A 16,074-nucleotide genomic window follows, 5' to 3' on the forward strand; every position below is an offset into this window, starting at 1 on the left:
GTCACGGCATGTACAGATAAACACGAGCCCAAAAATTACGCATCTCTTTGATGGTGAATTTATAAATTCCAGAACTTAAGCATTATCTTCTTCTATAATAATTATACACAGAATACCCATTATTGCTGCCTTTTCACATATAATGAAATAGTTCCTTTCATGTTCAACCAATAAATGCATAATATTTCAGTTCTTTAATTAAACTTACACTGATGACCTTCTTTCTTGACAGTCCCAGTCTTAAGGTCAAGGATGCGGCCAGTATTCTGAGGCTCTTGTGTTGAGAGTTGTTCACGGACCTTCTCCACATCCTCAGCATGAATGTTGTCGTAGATGCAGGAACCAAACCACTCATTCTGGAAACAAATTTTTTTTATACACTGTTTAATATTCACAGAGCTGTAATACATTTTACAACAGAGATCCAATCTCACTATAGAGTCCTAATACACTAACTTAAAAAATGTGCATGGACTAGGATTCCATCATCATCTCTAACTATAGGTGATAATTTTCTGAACATTAAACCAAAACACACACCATGGTGTAACTCATGACTCTGAGCTAAGATTCTCCTTCTTACTAACTTGCATCAAATGGTAATACAAAGGAATCATTGAGAAATAAGTCAATTCTGATGGGCAGATAATAATAACTGATGGGCATACAGTGATAAAATGTGTCTAAAACTTTAGTGTACAACAGCTATAAATTGAACTGCAAATAATAGTTATTAGTTGGCACATAGAAGAAGTACAAAAGGTACTAAATCTGCCCAACTAATTGCTTGTGACTTTAAAATACATCTCTCATTGAAACTTCCTGGAAGATCAAATCTATGTGCCAGACTGAGACTTGAACTCGTGACCTTTGCTTTTCGCGGGCAAGTGCTCTACCATCTGAGCACCCTGAGCACGACTCACAACCCATCCTCACAGCTTCAATTCTGCCAGTACCTTGTCTCCTACCTTCCAAACCTTGGGTAACAGAGGAGATACTGAATTTAATTGATGAAAGGAGAAAATATAAAAATGCAGTAAATGAAGCGGGTGAAAATGAATACAAACATCTCAAAAATGAGATCGACAGGAAGTGCAAAACGGCTATGCAAGGATGGCTAGAGGACGAATGTAAGGAGGTAGAGGCATATATCTCTACGGGTAAGATAGATACTATCTACAGGAAAATTAAAGAGAACTTTGGAGGAAAGAGAACCACCTGTGTGAATATCAAAAGCTCAGATGGAAAACCAGTCCTAAGCAAAGACAGGCAGGCAGAAAGGTAGAAGAAGTATATAGAGGGTCTAACCAAGGGTGATGTACTTGAAGGAAATATTATGGAAATGGAAGAGGACGTAGATGAAGATGAGATGGGAGATATCATACTGCACTGAAAGAATATAATAATTCCAATCCTCAAGACAGCAGATGTTAACAGGTGTGAAAATTACTGAACTATCAATTTAATAAGTCATGGCTGCAAAATACTAACACAAATTCTTTACAGATGGATGGTAGAAGCTGACCTCGGGGAAGATTTTTCGGATTCTGTAGAAATGTTGGAACACGCGAGGCAATACTGACCCTATGGCTTATCTTAGAAGATAGAATAAGGACAGGCAAACCTAGGTTTCTAGTGTTTGTAGACTTGGAGAAAGCTTTTGACAATGTTGACTGGAATATTCCTTTTAAAATTCTGAAGGTGGCAAGAGTAAAATACAGGGAGGGAAAGGCTATTTACAATTTGTACAGAAACCAGACGGCAGTTATAAGAGTAGAAGGGCATGAAAGGAAAGCAGTGATTGAGAAGGGAATGAGACAGGGTTGTAGCCTATCCCCGATATTACTCCATCTGTCTACTGAGCAAGCAGCAAAGAAAACAAAGAAAAATTTGGAGTAGGAATTAAAATCCGTGGAGAAGAAATAAAAAACTTTGAGATTTGCTGATGACATTGTAATTCTGTCAGGGACAGCAAAGGACCTGGAAGAGCAGTTGAACGGAATGGACAGTGTCTTGAAAGGAGGATACTAGATCAACATCAACAAAATCAAAATGAGGATAATGGAATGTAATCGAATGAAATCAGGTGATGCTGAGGGAATTAGATTAGGAAATGAGACAATTAAAGCAGTAGATGAGTTTTGCTATTTGGGGAGCAAAATAACTGATGATGTTCGAAGTAGAGAGTATATAAAATGTAGACTGGCTCCAGCAAGGAAAGCATTTTTGAAGAGGAGAAATTTCATATGGGGTATAGATTTAAGTGTCAGGAAGTTTTTTCTCAAAGTATTTGTATGGAGTGTAGCCATGTATGGGGAAGGAAACCCACTGTCATTTTCAAAGGAACCAATCCCACATTTGGCTTAAGCAATTTAGGGAATCACTGGAAGCTAAAATCTGCATGGTAGAGCACAGTTTAGACAAGAAGAGAATGGCTTTCAAAATGTGGTGCTACAGAAGAATGCTGAAGATTAGATGGGTAGATCATGTAACTAATGAGGAGGTACTGAACAGAACTGGGGAGAAAAGGTAATTGTGGCACAACCTAACTAAAAGAAGGGACCAGTTGGTAGGACACATTCTGGGGCATCAAGGGATCACCAATTTAGTATTGGAGGGAATCGTAGAGGGTAAAAATCATAGAAGGAGACCAAGAGATGAATACATTAAGCAGATTCAGAAGGATGTGTGTGCGTTGCAGCAGTTACTCGGAGATGAAGAAGCATGCACAGGATAGAGTAGCATGGAGAGTTACATCAAACCAGTCTCTGGACTGAAGACAACAACAACAACAACAACAACAACAACAACAACAACACCTTTGAGGACACTAAGAACTTAAAACGTTTAGGAACCACAGTTCCATAGTTCTAAGTACTGTTCCCCTAGGAGGATTGATATTATTACATTACTCTTACCAACAGAAATCAAGAACCAAAAATGTTTGAGAGCCACTATTCTAGGCAATGTTCCCTGATGTGGACTGATATTATTATACCACTCTTACCAACAAGACTCTAAGTTACTACTGGGGGTGTCAGAAAGAAGGAAGAAGGATGAAAGTTAAATGTCTTGTTGACAACAAAGACGTGGAGAGATGGATCATAAGCTAGGAATGTGAACAGATGGGGAAGGAAACTCACTGTCATTTTCAAAGGAACCATTCCAACATTTGGCTTAAGCAATTTAGGGAATCGCTGGAAACTAAAGTCTGCATGGCAGAGCATAGATTTGAATCACTGTCCTCCTGAATGTGAGTCCAATGTGCTAACCACTGTGCCACCGCATTTGGTAAGTGTCACAGAGGGGCAGGGTCCAAGTTTCACAGCCTTATAGTAGAATCAAGGTAATAACCAACTTGGTATACTCTACAAGTGAACCCAAAAGTTATGCATCTGTTTGATGGTGAATTTATAAATTCCAGAACTTAAGTATCATCTTCATACAAGAAGACATGATGAGACAGTCTTATGAATTTCACAAATTTGTCTCTCTACATAAAGTGCTAAAATAGCATGTTTGTATTGAATGTACTACTAGACTCAAAAAGTAATCAAAATCATTTGGATGCAAAAAATTACATTATAATCAGCTTAATACTAAAACTAGGAGTAAATTAGTAAAACAGGATTTTTAGAATGAAAAAATAATCCTCAATTATGGAACATTGCACTATTTCGACGCAATTGCATAAAGAAATTACTGGCAACCAATCTAGCTCTCCTAATTAAAATAATCAATACAAATTTCTTCCCATACAGACAAAAATACATACCTGTGGTTGATTTAACACTGGAGCCACTGAATCCGAGACATAAATAACACGACCAGTATCACAAGTTACAACGAAAAGGAAACCATCTGCGGCTTCCAAGATAAGGTGCTTGAGTTCTTGGTCTGTGAGGAATGATGGTTTGTATGTCCCATCCGTGCTCGTATTGCCAGTGCCTGAAACAATAAATGGTAATGTAGTCCACGCAAATCTAGCATTATCACGTTTACATGTCACCTTATTATCACTTGATTTCTTTCATCTCTCTTATACACTTCAACAACAAAAACTCTATTATAGGAACTGCATAAGGCATTACTCAAACAAATCAGACGGTGATTTCAGTTCTGAAAATTAGTAATGCTATTTAAAAGTGCTGAAAGATAGCAGAAGAGGAACAAATGGATGATTAAAGATTCTACTGTTCCATATTGTGTAACAGCCTGAATTTGAGTTGGATTAAAACATGTCTGTGCAGAGAGAAGGAATAAGGCAAAGTGTGGAAAGGAAGACAAAATATATGGGGAATGTACGGGATAAAAAGCTAGCAAGAAACAAGTGACTGATTGCTCAAAGAGAGGGACAGAAGAATGCCTTTTATTTAAATCAACATAAATACTCCATAACATGAAAAGAATGTCTAGTAAACTGTGCTCTAAACTGCACACCTTGAACAGCTACGAGCATTTGTTCAGTATATGAGATGTGTTTCACAATAGTGAAGATGAATTGGATTAGGGAAATCCAATTGTGGAAAAAATCTCCTATCAGTTCAACACCTGATGTTTGGTTATTCGAAGTATCATCAAGTCTGACAGTTGGTAAATTAGTTTATGTGTTATCCATTTTGGTCCCATGGGAATTGGGAATACATCAGGTCATCACCAGTAGAGCCCTATGCTGGTATAAGGCTAGTGTCTCAGGGAGCTTGCCCAGTATTCCTGAAGCTCCGTCCATGACACAGCTTTCCAACTGCCAAGCACGCCTGAGCATAGATCACGTCACACTTTAGATTGGACAATACAGGCGAGTATTATGGAAATGTTACTGAACACCAGACCAGTCCAAGAAGTGGAAAACATCAGTGAGAAATTGGACCAGATCGAGATCAAAGCCTTGTTTGGAGACACAGAGGAAACTTCTATGAGAAAAGGAAGGCAAAGAATTGCTTCCTAAGAACAAATCGGCAGAACTCTGAGAAAAAACTGTCTTCAGAGAGAAGTGAGTAAACAGACCCTGCCCAATTCCAAGGGAATAAGAGAACAGGAGAGGAGACGATTACTCCCACTCCCCAGGATAACCAGACCCAGAAAAAGCTGAGCTAGAAAAAAAGAATTAGACCTACAGTACTGTTGTCTCGGTTTTTTGGATGGCAGCAATTCACCAAAGTCATTCACTTGTTAACATGGAAGTTAGTTCAGATCGCTATCTTGCAAAGGACTGTGGAAGATCTAAGTCAAGGGCTCAACTCCAGGATGGTCTATCTGGACAAAGGTGCTCTAATCTTTATCTGTGTGGGGATGAGAACAGGAGACTGGCTAAAGGAGATGGTGCTCAAGGTTCCTCCACGGGATGAGCCAAAGTTGCTGGCCAAGACGACAGAGGAAGTCTTCACGACCGTGAAAATATCAATCTGGGTACCTAAACTACTTAAAGATGTTTCTCCAAAGATCCTGTTCGAAAAAGCACAGGCGCAGAACCATAAAGTATGGATATAAGATTGCACGATAATTAACTGGAAGGTTGCATCTGACAGTCAAAGCCCTCTGGTGGATGTAATGCAAAAGCAAAACCTAAAGCAGTATTTAGCGTTATCACGGATTACTGTCTGAGTTGTTAACGACATCAGAAGTGACAATGACGGCAACCTGCAACTCAGTGAGGGGGCAGCTGCCTCCTAGAGTCGCTTTCTGGGCAGACAGGAAGTGGATGAGGCCCTGGTCCACGGACCTTGTTTATACAACATGAGCGTATCAAGTCTTGGAGGAACTGGAGATAAGCTGATTTACACCAGAGTAAAAAAAAAAAAACACAGAATTGCATTTGTGTTAAGAACTGAATTTTACTCATGCTGATAGAAACTTCGGTTCCGGGAATTTATCGACCAACAGGATAAAACAGCACGATGAAGGGAGTACGACGGAGTCTGTACTGACCTCAGCTTACCTCCCTTAAGAGGACTGTGTTGCGGAAGGAACAACTGCTGTTTTGGTGCAATGCCAGTCCCCATAACCTAGTGTGGAGAAGTACCAACACCGACACTAACTGCTTGAATACCCTTTGGAGAACATTCCGAGATCTTGAATAGTGTTAAGGATCCTATACTTAAAAGCAGAAGGAGGGACGAAGTAATTAACGTAACTTTTGGGTTGAATTGGGTGTTGAACAGACCATGGTCTGTAAGAATCTTAGGATAACGAGCTGTGACTCATAAAGGAAACATCTGAACTCACGCCAATGAAGTTTAAACATCGATAAGAAATCCAGTAAATTTAGAGGAAACGGCAGTTGAAGCGACATCTGCCACTGTGACCTTGTATGTGGAAAACTGTCCAATCGCAAAGAAGTTCACAAATAAGAACGCATTTTTTATGGAACAATTCCAAAGGAAGCGGGTGAGAAACTGCTCAACTCTGCAAGAAGGAGAGGACAAGGGTAAAATATCAGGAGGTCCTTGCCAAATAAGAGTACAATCTTGCTATTAAGCAAGCGAAACAATCATCCTGGAATGTATTCTGTGAGGAGTTGGAAGGTACAGCTGCTTGCGCTAGACTTCATAAAATCCTAATTAGAATACACCTAATCCAGGAGGCACACTAAGGAAGAAGGATGGTGGGTATACAAGGACACTGCAGGGGATATCGGATACGCTTTTCCAGACTCACTTTCCTCAATGCACTCTGGGAGACAATACAAAGTTTCAGTCTCTGTGAGGTGTTGGTTTGCAGGTAACCAACGGAAGAACTGGGAATCTGTCAGGGTATGTGTCTACTTAAAAAAAAAAAATAAATAAATAAATAAAAATAAAAAAAATCCAGCGAACAGAGGGAACGATTCAATCGTTCCAAGTCACCAGGCCCAGGTGGAACTTTTCCGGCTCTACTGCAACAAGTAGGAGAGGGATCAATCAGGCTCCTATAGAGTCTGTTTCGGGTTAACCTAGCAATCTAGCAACCTAGAATATCCCCTAATGCATGGAAGGCAGTGAAGGCTGTTTCCTTTCCAAAGGCAGGGAGAACTGATTATACCAAGGCTAAGGATATGAGACCATTCAGTCTGCCCTCCTTTCTTTTAAAGACATTACAAAAACTGGTTAATGTGCACGTTAAGGGAAAGGAGGTTACCAGAGTTCCCTCCACAGCAGGGCCGGCCACGCCGCGCCAGAGTTCATGCGAGCAGCGTGTGTGGCCAGCGTGCGAGCCAAGGCCCAGCCTGTCACTCGGCTTTCCTCAATCATTTCAGGAAGTATCCGGAACTTGGCGACATTTCAAAGAAATGGTTCAAATGGCTCTGAGCACTGTGGGACTTAACCACTGAGGACATCAGTCCCCTAGAACTTAGAACTACTTAAACCTAACTAACCTAAGGACATCACACACATCCATGCCCGAGGCAGGATTCGTACCTGCGACCGTAGCAGTAGCGCGGTTCCAGACTGTAGCGCCTAGAACCGCTCGGCCACTCGGCCGGCGCTACATTTCAGTTAGCACTGCGATGCAGCATTTTGCGGTCGACACAACTCTGAGTTCGGCAGTATCGTGGTATCAGCGCTGTTTACCCTTCGCTACATGTTCGTGGTACGAAGAAAGTTTACAGATCCAGTGGCTATTTGCACAAAAAGAGGTAGTCTAGCGATCTATCGTCACAATCTTTTAAAATGAATGGGAATGTCAGAAGAGAGGGATGAGAATTCTCAATTCAAACAAGCGACAGGTACTGCTTATTTGCTACGAAACGACATCATAGTACCATGCAGAAAGAATTTAAACTTTTAGATGACAAGGAAAGAGCAAAAGATTACAGCGATCGACAGAGGGGATTCATTGTTCTGTACATCAAGAAGCACTTTGTGGAATCGCACCCATTATCCCATTTTCACGTGCAACGATTTTCAATGGAAGTGAACGAAGAGTGTGGAGACTTCATACACTACAGCAAAGTGTGTTGCTTAAATCAAGCGGCATGCCTGGAACGATTTTTCGATTTAACTCTCGCTATTGTTAAATTTATGAACGGTATGGAAACGAAAATTACGGCATCCGGAATGGATTGCAGACCGCATTTTAAGTGGACTTGGCTGCATACTGCCCTCAGTAACAATTTCTTTCTGATTTGACAGGGATGCATTTGAAAAGAAAATCGCGTTGTAGAAGGCACACAATCTGACAAGCACGAGGTTTGAAGAATTCATTGTGGTCTTCGAAGAATTAGAACGATAGTTTTATAAAGGTTTTGAGGACACTGTCAATCTTACATCTGTTTCTGAGACCGTTTGCCGTTTCAGTTGAAAGCGCCCCCTGTCTATACGCTATGTAACTGATTGATCTGCAACGTAATTCCAGTTTTAATTACAAATCATTTTACACTAAAACTGTCCAGGACCTCTACAATGCTTTTCTCAGGTGTATTTTCCAGCCTCCATAACGAGGCTGCAAAAATGCTACAGTATTTCGATTGAAATATTTGTATGAAAGACCTTTTTTCGATTATGAAACTAAATAAGTCACGATTACGTGGAAACTTGAGTGCTAAACTCTGAAATTGTCTGCATCTGTCCATGTGCTGACAGTTTGCACAAGATAAAAATTATATTATGTACTCAGTGGGCCATAAATTATTAATTAATATTGAAATCTTGTTCTGTTTGTGATCTATGTTGTTGAGAAATGTGAAATATAAAACCACGCCATATGCAGTACGACTATACTGCCATTTAAATGGTGCACGTTAGCCGTTTTCCCCTCTTGACCCTCATCGCGCTCAGACAGCGCCGTGTGGCGGCGGGTGATGTGAAGCGAGGCTAAGCGCTCTGACACTTGTGCCCGGACACGGCTTGCGGGCCGAATCTTGGCCACCCCTGCTCTACAGGAAAACGGACACGCATATTAACCAAGCAAATCATGTGAAAAAGCACTTCAACTTGTTCGAAAGATAGGAAAAGCTCTACACTTTCAGTAAAGTGCTCTCTGCGTCTTCATTGACAATGAGGGGGCTTTTAGCAATACAACATTCGAAACCATAGTTGGAGCTGCATAACAGTGTGGCATTAAGACCACTGTATGTAGGTGACATAGAGCAGACGAAAGTAGAAGTCACTATGACGGATGTGACAATGGTGACTGAACAACCAATGCGTGCCCGCAAGGTGGGGTTTTGTCCTTGCTGCTGTGGAAACTAGTGGTGAATGAACTCTTCAAAGATTTAGGTAGAGGTTACTTTTGCCAAGGATGTGCAAACAATTTAGTCACAGTAATACTTCGCACATTTGCAAGTACCATTAGAACAACTGCACAATGCACTCTGAACATTGTGCAAACCTGGTGTAAGAAACAGGATCTCATGGTTAGTTCCAGGAAAACTGTAGTTAGTAATGTTAACGGTAATTGTGTCCAGCACATATACTAGACTCTTAAGAAATCTGACGAAATTCTACCAGTCGAGGTGGTAGTGATGAAATACCTAGGGGTAGCCATGTATCCACAATTAACTCGACCTCAGTTCCAAGCCAAGAGTGCTCTCACGTGCACTAGATGGGTCTTTGGCAGAAACTGGGGTCAGGAGCATGTACTGCATATACCCCTCTGTAAAAGACGTGTGATGATTTATGGGGCCTACAGTATTGTGGAATAAAGTAGAGCAGAAAGGGGCAGCTAAGGACCTCTGGAAGGTGCAGCCTGTTAGGCTTAGTAGCAAACTCACTGCTGGGATGGAGACCATCTTGGACATGTCCCCATCACATCTTTGGGAGTTACAATGAAGACAGTAGTAGGGGTACACAGGTTTAAAATTGGGAAGTTTAAGATAACCAGAATCCCACACTAATAACATGACCAGTCGTGGAAATGTCAGATAGCTTCTAGCTGCTTCAAAAAGCCTTTCAATATAGATTTTGTAAGTAAGGAACCGAAGGGGACACTGTTTTACCGACGGGTCGAAAACAGACAAAGGTGCTGGGACAGCAGTATAAAGGGTAAAACCTAGACGAGAGAAGCTGGCAGCGGTATTCCAGGCGGAGACATTCATTACCAGACTGTGTGCGGGGAAGAATCTATGCATTTGCTAGAAAGACTGTAGCGTCTACAGTCAGACGGACAGAGAAGTAGCTCTGAAACATCTACAAAGCCCGCAACGAGATTAAAGAGCGTCGCAAAATGCCACGAATCTTTGGTGAAGTTAGGGGAAAGCAACACGGTAAACATCCTGTGGGTCCGTGGTCACTTAGGAATTGGTGATAATGAACAAGCTGATAAAGAGGCTAGGACATGGGCGAAAACTCCATTTGTCGGACAGGGTTCTGTTTTAATCACCAGTATGGCGATGGTAAAATTTGAACTACGTAGCTGGATCGGTAGGCAGTACATAGAATATTGGTCTACAATCCGAAAACAGAAACATAGTAGGCTAATGATGATGAAACCATGTTTAAAAAGAAGTTCTACAATCGTGGGCTTGAACAGGAGGCTGATTATAATGGCCATGAGAACTTCAGGAAAAACGTGCACTCCATGGCCCTAGAGAAAAAAAGCCCTGAAGTACAGACTAAGAGATGTGGGGGATTAAACAGTACCACATTTGATCTTCCAGTGCGAAGCACTGGAGGCCAAAGGACACAAAATATTTGTGGCACTAACATCTGAAGAAACAGTGTCTAACGAAGACCTATTACAGGGTCTCCCACTACTTTCTTTTGTCTCTCTGATTAAATCAAATCAATGCGTCTTGGTCGAACCTTCTGGTAACAAATTTAGCAGCACGACACTGAATTGCTTCGATATCTTCTTTTAATGCGACTTGGTGGGAATCCCAAATACGTGAGCAGTACTCAAGAATATGCCGCCGGGGGTTCTGTGCGAGGTACCCTTTACAGATGAGCTACAATTTTCTTGAATTCTTCCCGTAAACAATAGTCAACCACTCACCTTCCCTGCAACAGACGTTGTGTATTCTTTTCAGCTCATGTCGCTTTGCAACATTACGCCTGGACATTTAACCGACGTGATTTTGTCAAGATGCGGTTGGCAGTAACATTAAAATGTGTTTGAGAGTGGCGACCCCATAACAGTAATAGCGTTTATACGGGTACTGCTGGTTCCCTCAAAATCAGACAGACGTATCATACCAGTTACGACCCGACGTTGGTTGAACAAAAGGCACCGGAAAGGAAGGACTCTGTATTCACTGTACACTGGGGTCTCATTACTAGCCACTTACATCAATGTACAAATCACAAAATGAACACGGAGGAAATTGTTATATCACTGCCACTAAAAGTTATTTTTGTTACATTTCATACACAAGATTAAGACAGAGGTATAGATTACACTTTATACTGGCCAGGTTGAATTCTCTGTTTCTCTTTATGAAGTTTGGCCTGGTGGGGCTCCAAACTGTTAAAAGTAATTAGCAATATGTAGCAGAAGACTCTTATTCACTGTTTATTTGCGCTTCTATGGCAGATTTTGTACATTCATTCCACTCTGCGTCACTTCACAATGTTGCTCCTACAAGTTAAATTGATGTATCTCAGCTCAGAGTTGTACTGATGACGGCAATTACTGAAAGACACTGCTTATCTCCAAGTTCTTCTCGCGTGAAAATGTTATCTAAATTGTTTTCGTTTTGCTGGAGTTGCTCAACCATGAAACTTAGATACAGATACTACGTAATTTGGGAAGGAAACACTAGATTTACAGTGTGATGCAGACTACATCTGTGGCGAATTCGTCAAATTCAAAAAGCAAAGCTTATACGGAAGACTGTCACTGTAACTATATTGTGTTAAGTAAATATGAAACTAATATGTTTTGGTGAAATTCAGTTAAAATCTGGTAGATAGCATTTATGCATGCAGGAAGTGAGCTGAATATCACCAAAGTATGATTTCCAAACACATCGAGAGTGAATACGCGTCCCAGCACACAGTGCCCATTAACTTACGAATGCGCTTTAAATTCAACACGCTGTCGGCAGAGCGCAGGGCGGCGGGACAGTGTTAGAGTGGAATCCGCACAGTCGCAGCGTGGGGCTCGCGTGCGTGGCTCCTCGCCGCCCGCGACCTATCGATCGCTACAAAAATCGCGAGAGCGCGACCTTGTAGCGGCACAACAGGTAGCGCGCCCAGACGTCCCCCGCCTTAGCCATTCCAGACCATTTGTGCATTTAGATAGCACGGGCGCATGTGCTGTGCATCTAGAGCCGTACGCACTCATCAGTCCCCACTTAACGGCACAACAGAAATGTACAACGAACGTTCGAGTTCTAAAGGACCGTCACACGACAGAAACTTGCGATCTGTCTTAAAACAAGCGGCCAGTCTTTGGGTATGCGTGACACAGATGGCAGCTACGGCAAAGGTAAGAGTGAGACGATATTCTGATATCAGAAATGATTATGGTTCCACTACATGAACAGCGATTAATCGTTCGTTTCTCCACCTGCGTTGTGTGACACCCATCCAAATTCGTCACCAATTGTGTGAGATGTGTAGTGATGGCGTCATGAATGTGAAGAACGTGCGTTCGTGGATGCGACAGTTCAAAGAAGGGTGAACGTCGTGCGACAACGAACCAAAAGAATCTCGGCCTCACAACGGTTTGGTCTCAACATGTCACGCAGATGGAGACAGTTGTTTTGGGGGATCGTCGACTGAGCGTGAAAGATACCGCCTCCGTAGCGGTCACTTCCATGGAATTTGTGCGCACAGTCAAGCACGATGAACTGAAAATTTGGAAAGCTTCCTCGGGGGATGGGTTACTACATATGCTGATGGACTACTTCAAGTCTGTGCGCGTGGAATTTTACCAGGTGATGTTGACACGTATCAGGAACGGGACTTCCTTTTCAACAACTGTGAAAATGGATGAAATGTGGATACAGTTTTTCAATACTGAAGCGAATGGCCAGTCATCTCGGTGGAAGCATAAAAGTTCATCGGAAAAAATAAAATAAAAATACTGAGTAAGGATCAATTCTGAAATGCTGGTGGGCAGTTTTGGGACAGCGATGGCGTAATCATTATGTTATTCCGTTCCAAAGGTGGCAAGCGCGAGCTACCAAGATATTTGAAGAAAAAGTGCTAGAACTGCGAGAAAAGGCCGGAAAAGACCGCGCATGTGCTCTTCCGCCAATACAATGCATAGCCGCATTGGCCGAACACGACGCTAGAGTTTTTTCTTGTAATCAACTTCGATGTGGTTTCTCACGTTCCTTACTCATTAGACCTGGCTCCTAGCGGTTTTTGGCTTTTTCCAACGATGAAAAGCACACTCTGTGGTGGCACATTCTCCGGTCGTGCCGTTGTTACATCAGAGATCACCGTGATTCGAACTGGCAATTTTCAGGTCGACTGTTACCACACTTGTCGGTATCAGACAAAGAGGGCGGTGTAGCGTGTTTGTTTAGCTTTAGGACGCCAAACAGCTGCAATTCGTAGTGAATAGGCGTAGATAGCATATGCTGAGAAATTATTATGCAGGATGTGTATGATCCCTACATAATTTTACTTGTTGGTTTTCTTTTCTTTCTTTTCTCAAAATATTCTCTGAGATGGCTACTTTATTTTGCCTTCAGGTGTTAAGATAATTATGGAACTGTTCGAACTTGACATCGGACCAGCTTGTTAGAACTTTTTCACAAAAGCAGACGACAGTAGTTGCCAAAGAGGCTCGTAGGACAACCGTGGCCACCAAGATGATGGAGGAGAACCTCCTTTTGGTTATGAAACGATTCCTGTACGGTATTCGGATCGCTGACTAGAAGCGTGTTTAACCTAACTACAAAAAATGTTATCCAAAACTTTACCCGCGTATTTTTCGATAAAGCATTTCTCAAACTGGCGGGAAATATAACTTACAACGGTCCATACGATTGATGCCGGCACTCTACACTGAATTCTCTATCAGCGTACGTAGCCGTTTGCGTATCTGCAAAAGTCTATTTTCGGTGCCTGTTTTTGTCTCGAAAGGTAGCTCAAAAAACATGACATTTATTTCAACACGTCACCATTTTGCTAGAACTTAATATTTTTCAATTATCCTGTGTATGTTAACAGAAAAATTTTCAAAATGACTTACACAAAATTATTCTGTTACAGGTCCAATACGAGAAATTCGGGAATTCCCGCGGATGACCAATGTTCCGGCTGCAAGGAGTTCTTCCACTTGGTGCAGCAACTACAGGGGGCGTCCGATGTGAATACAAAAATGACTTCTTACAGACAAAAGTGTAAGGAATAAAACTATACATTCCTATTTAGGGTTACTTTTTATTTTAAGGAATCATGAAGATCACCTGTTTTTCACGCGTTCAAAGAGAACTATCCCCTCAATACAAGGAGTTGATATTCTACAATGACTCGTTACCGAATAACCTGATTCGTCTCCAACGATCTCGTCGTCGACGGGACATTAAACCCTAATCTGGTTTCCTCCCTTCGAGTATTCTGACGCTGACTTGTTATGTACGCAATGTCTCTTGAACCGTAAAAGAAGGTTCAAAATGGCTCTGAGCACTATGGGACTTAACATCTGTGGTCATCAGTCCCCTAGAACTTAGAACTACTTAAACCTAACTAACCTAAGGACGTCACACACATCCATGTCCGAGGCAGGATTCGAACCTGCGACCGTAGCAGTCGCGCGGTTCCGGACTGAGCGCCTGAACCGCTAGACCACCGCGGCCGGCGTAAAAGAAGGATTTGGATACTACAAATACGAGGGGGCGTGCTGAAAAGTAATGCCTGCGAAATTTTAATATGAAAACTCTTACATTCTACATCTTGATTCTTCCGGTCTACATATTTATTTCTCAAAATAGTCACCTTGGCGACGAATACATATCTCCCAACGAGAGATCAGTTTGTTGACACCGCCAGAGTACAATGTTTGACTTTGTCGACGGAACCATAACATCACCTCTGCTTGCAGCCCTCCATCACTGTCAAAGTGAAGTTCTCGAAGGCGTTCTCTAAGTTTTGGAAACAAATGAAAATCGCATTGGACCAAATAGGGACTGTACGGAAGATAATCGATGACAGTCAACCCAAGGTGTCGGATTGTTGCAAAGTCGCAGCGTTCGTGTGTCGCTGGCATTGTCATGCTGAAGGACGAACTCTTCGAATTCGAAACACTATTACAGGTTGTTTCTCACGCACCGACATAGTTGCGTTACACACCGTCGTGTTACACGCTGCAATTCGGAGCCCTCTGGTTGCAGAGGGCTCCAAATACGTAGACATGAGGAATAAAGATGTAGAATGTTAAAAACACTTGTTTTATTTAAAATACTTTAAGAGTCTACATATAAAAAATTCGAATGCATTACTTTTCAGCGCGCCCTCGTAGATCAATCAAACTATTCCTTACCTTCTGATAACTGCAACATCACATGCACTGATTGTTACGTTTTGTCACAGTTCAGCACAATATGAGTTCCGTTATTAGACAGAAATGTTTGTTTAAAGTAACTGCGCGAAAGTCATCCACCAGTATACCAACGGATTGTACAGCATCACATAACTGACTGCCCCACACGCTCTACCTACGGGATACCTTTCCTTATTGCTCTTTCAACCATTTCATCAAGGCTCTGTTTACTTACACACACACACACACACACACAGCATGGCTCGAATCTAGAAACTCCACTTACCGAAACAGCAACGCTTTCACGCCTGAGGATGGAAACTGTCGTAAGCTTTGGCGAGTGCGACAATCTTAACAGTCACATCACAACCCGTAGCGACTGGAGCCTTGTAATCTACGCTCCTGACAATGATCCCCCACGAGAAGAAGTGAATTAGCGTCGTATCTGGTGACAGAGACGCATACCGAATAGAAACATCTCGATCATTCCTTCATTAGCCACACCGTAGCTCAAAGCGAACGCTTAAGCCGTGAACGACGGGTACCGACGTCCACTCAAGTTGGAACTGGCTACGGTTACTACACTACTGGCCATTACAATTGCTACGCCAAGAAGAAATGCAGATGATAAACTGGTATTCACTGATTATACTAGAACTGACATGTGATTACATTTTCACGCAATTTGGGTGCATAGATCCTGAGAAATCAGTACCCAGA

At 42.0% G+C, this 16,074-nt stretch overlaps 1 protein-coding gene across 2 annotated transcripts in view; it reads right to left on the minus strand.

Annotated features, from left to right (window-relative positions):
• The window catches only part of LOC124798710 (aryl hydrocarbon receptor nuclear translocator homolog), a 530,653-nt gene that overhangs the window by 45,424 nt on the left and 469,155 nt on the right, over nucleotides 1-16,074 (minus strand). For both annotated transcript variants that reach the window (XM_047262226.1, XM_047262225.1), the window contains 2 exons: nucleotides 3,776-3,948; nucleotides 209-356 (listed from right to left, as the gene is read on the minus strand). In XM_047262226.1, coding sequence (XP_047118182.1) covers nucleotides 209-356; nucleotides 3,776-3,948 — 321 coding nt within the window. The remainder of the gene's footprint in view (nucleotides 1-208; nucleotides 357-3,775; nucleotides 3,949-16,074) is intronic.

This window comes from Schistocerca piceifrons, chromosome 5 (assembly GCF_021461385.2).
Source record: "Schistocerca piceifrons isolate TAMUIC-IGC-003096 chromosome 5, iqSchPice1.1, whole genome shotgun sequence".
In the NCBI taxonomy this organism is placed as follows: Eukaryota; Metazoa; Arthropoda; class Insecta; order Orthoptera; family Acrididae; genus Schistocerca; species Schistocerca piceifrons.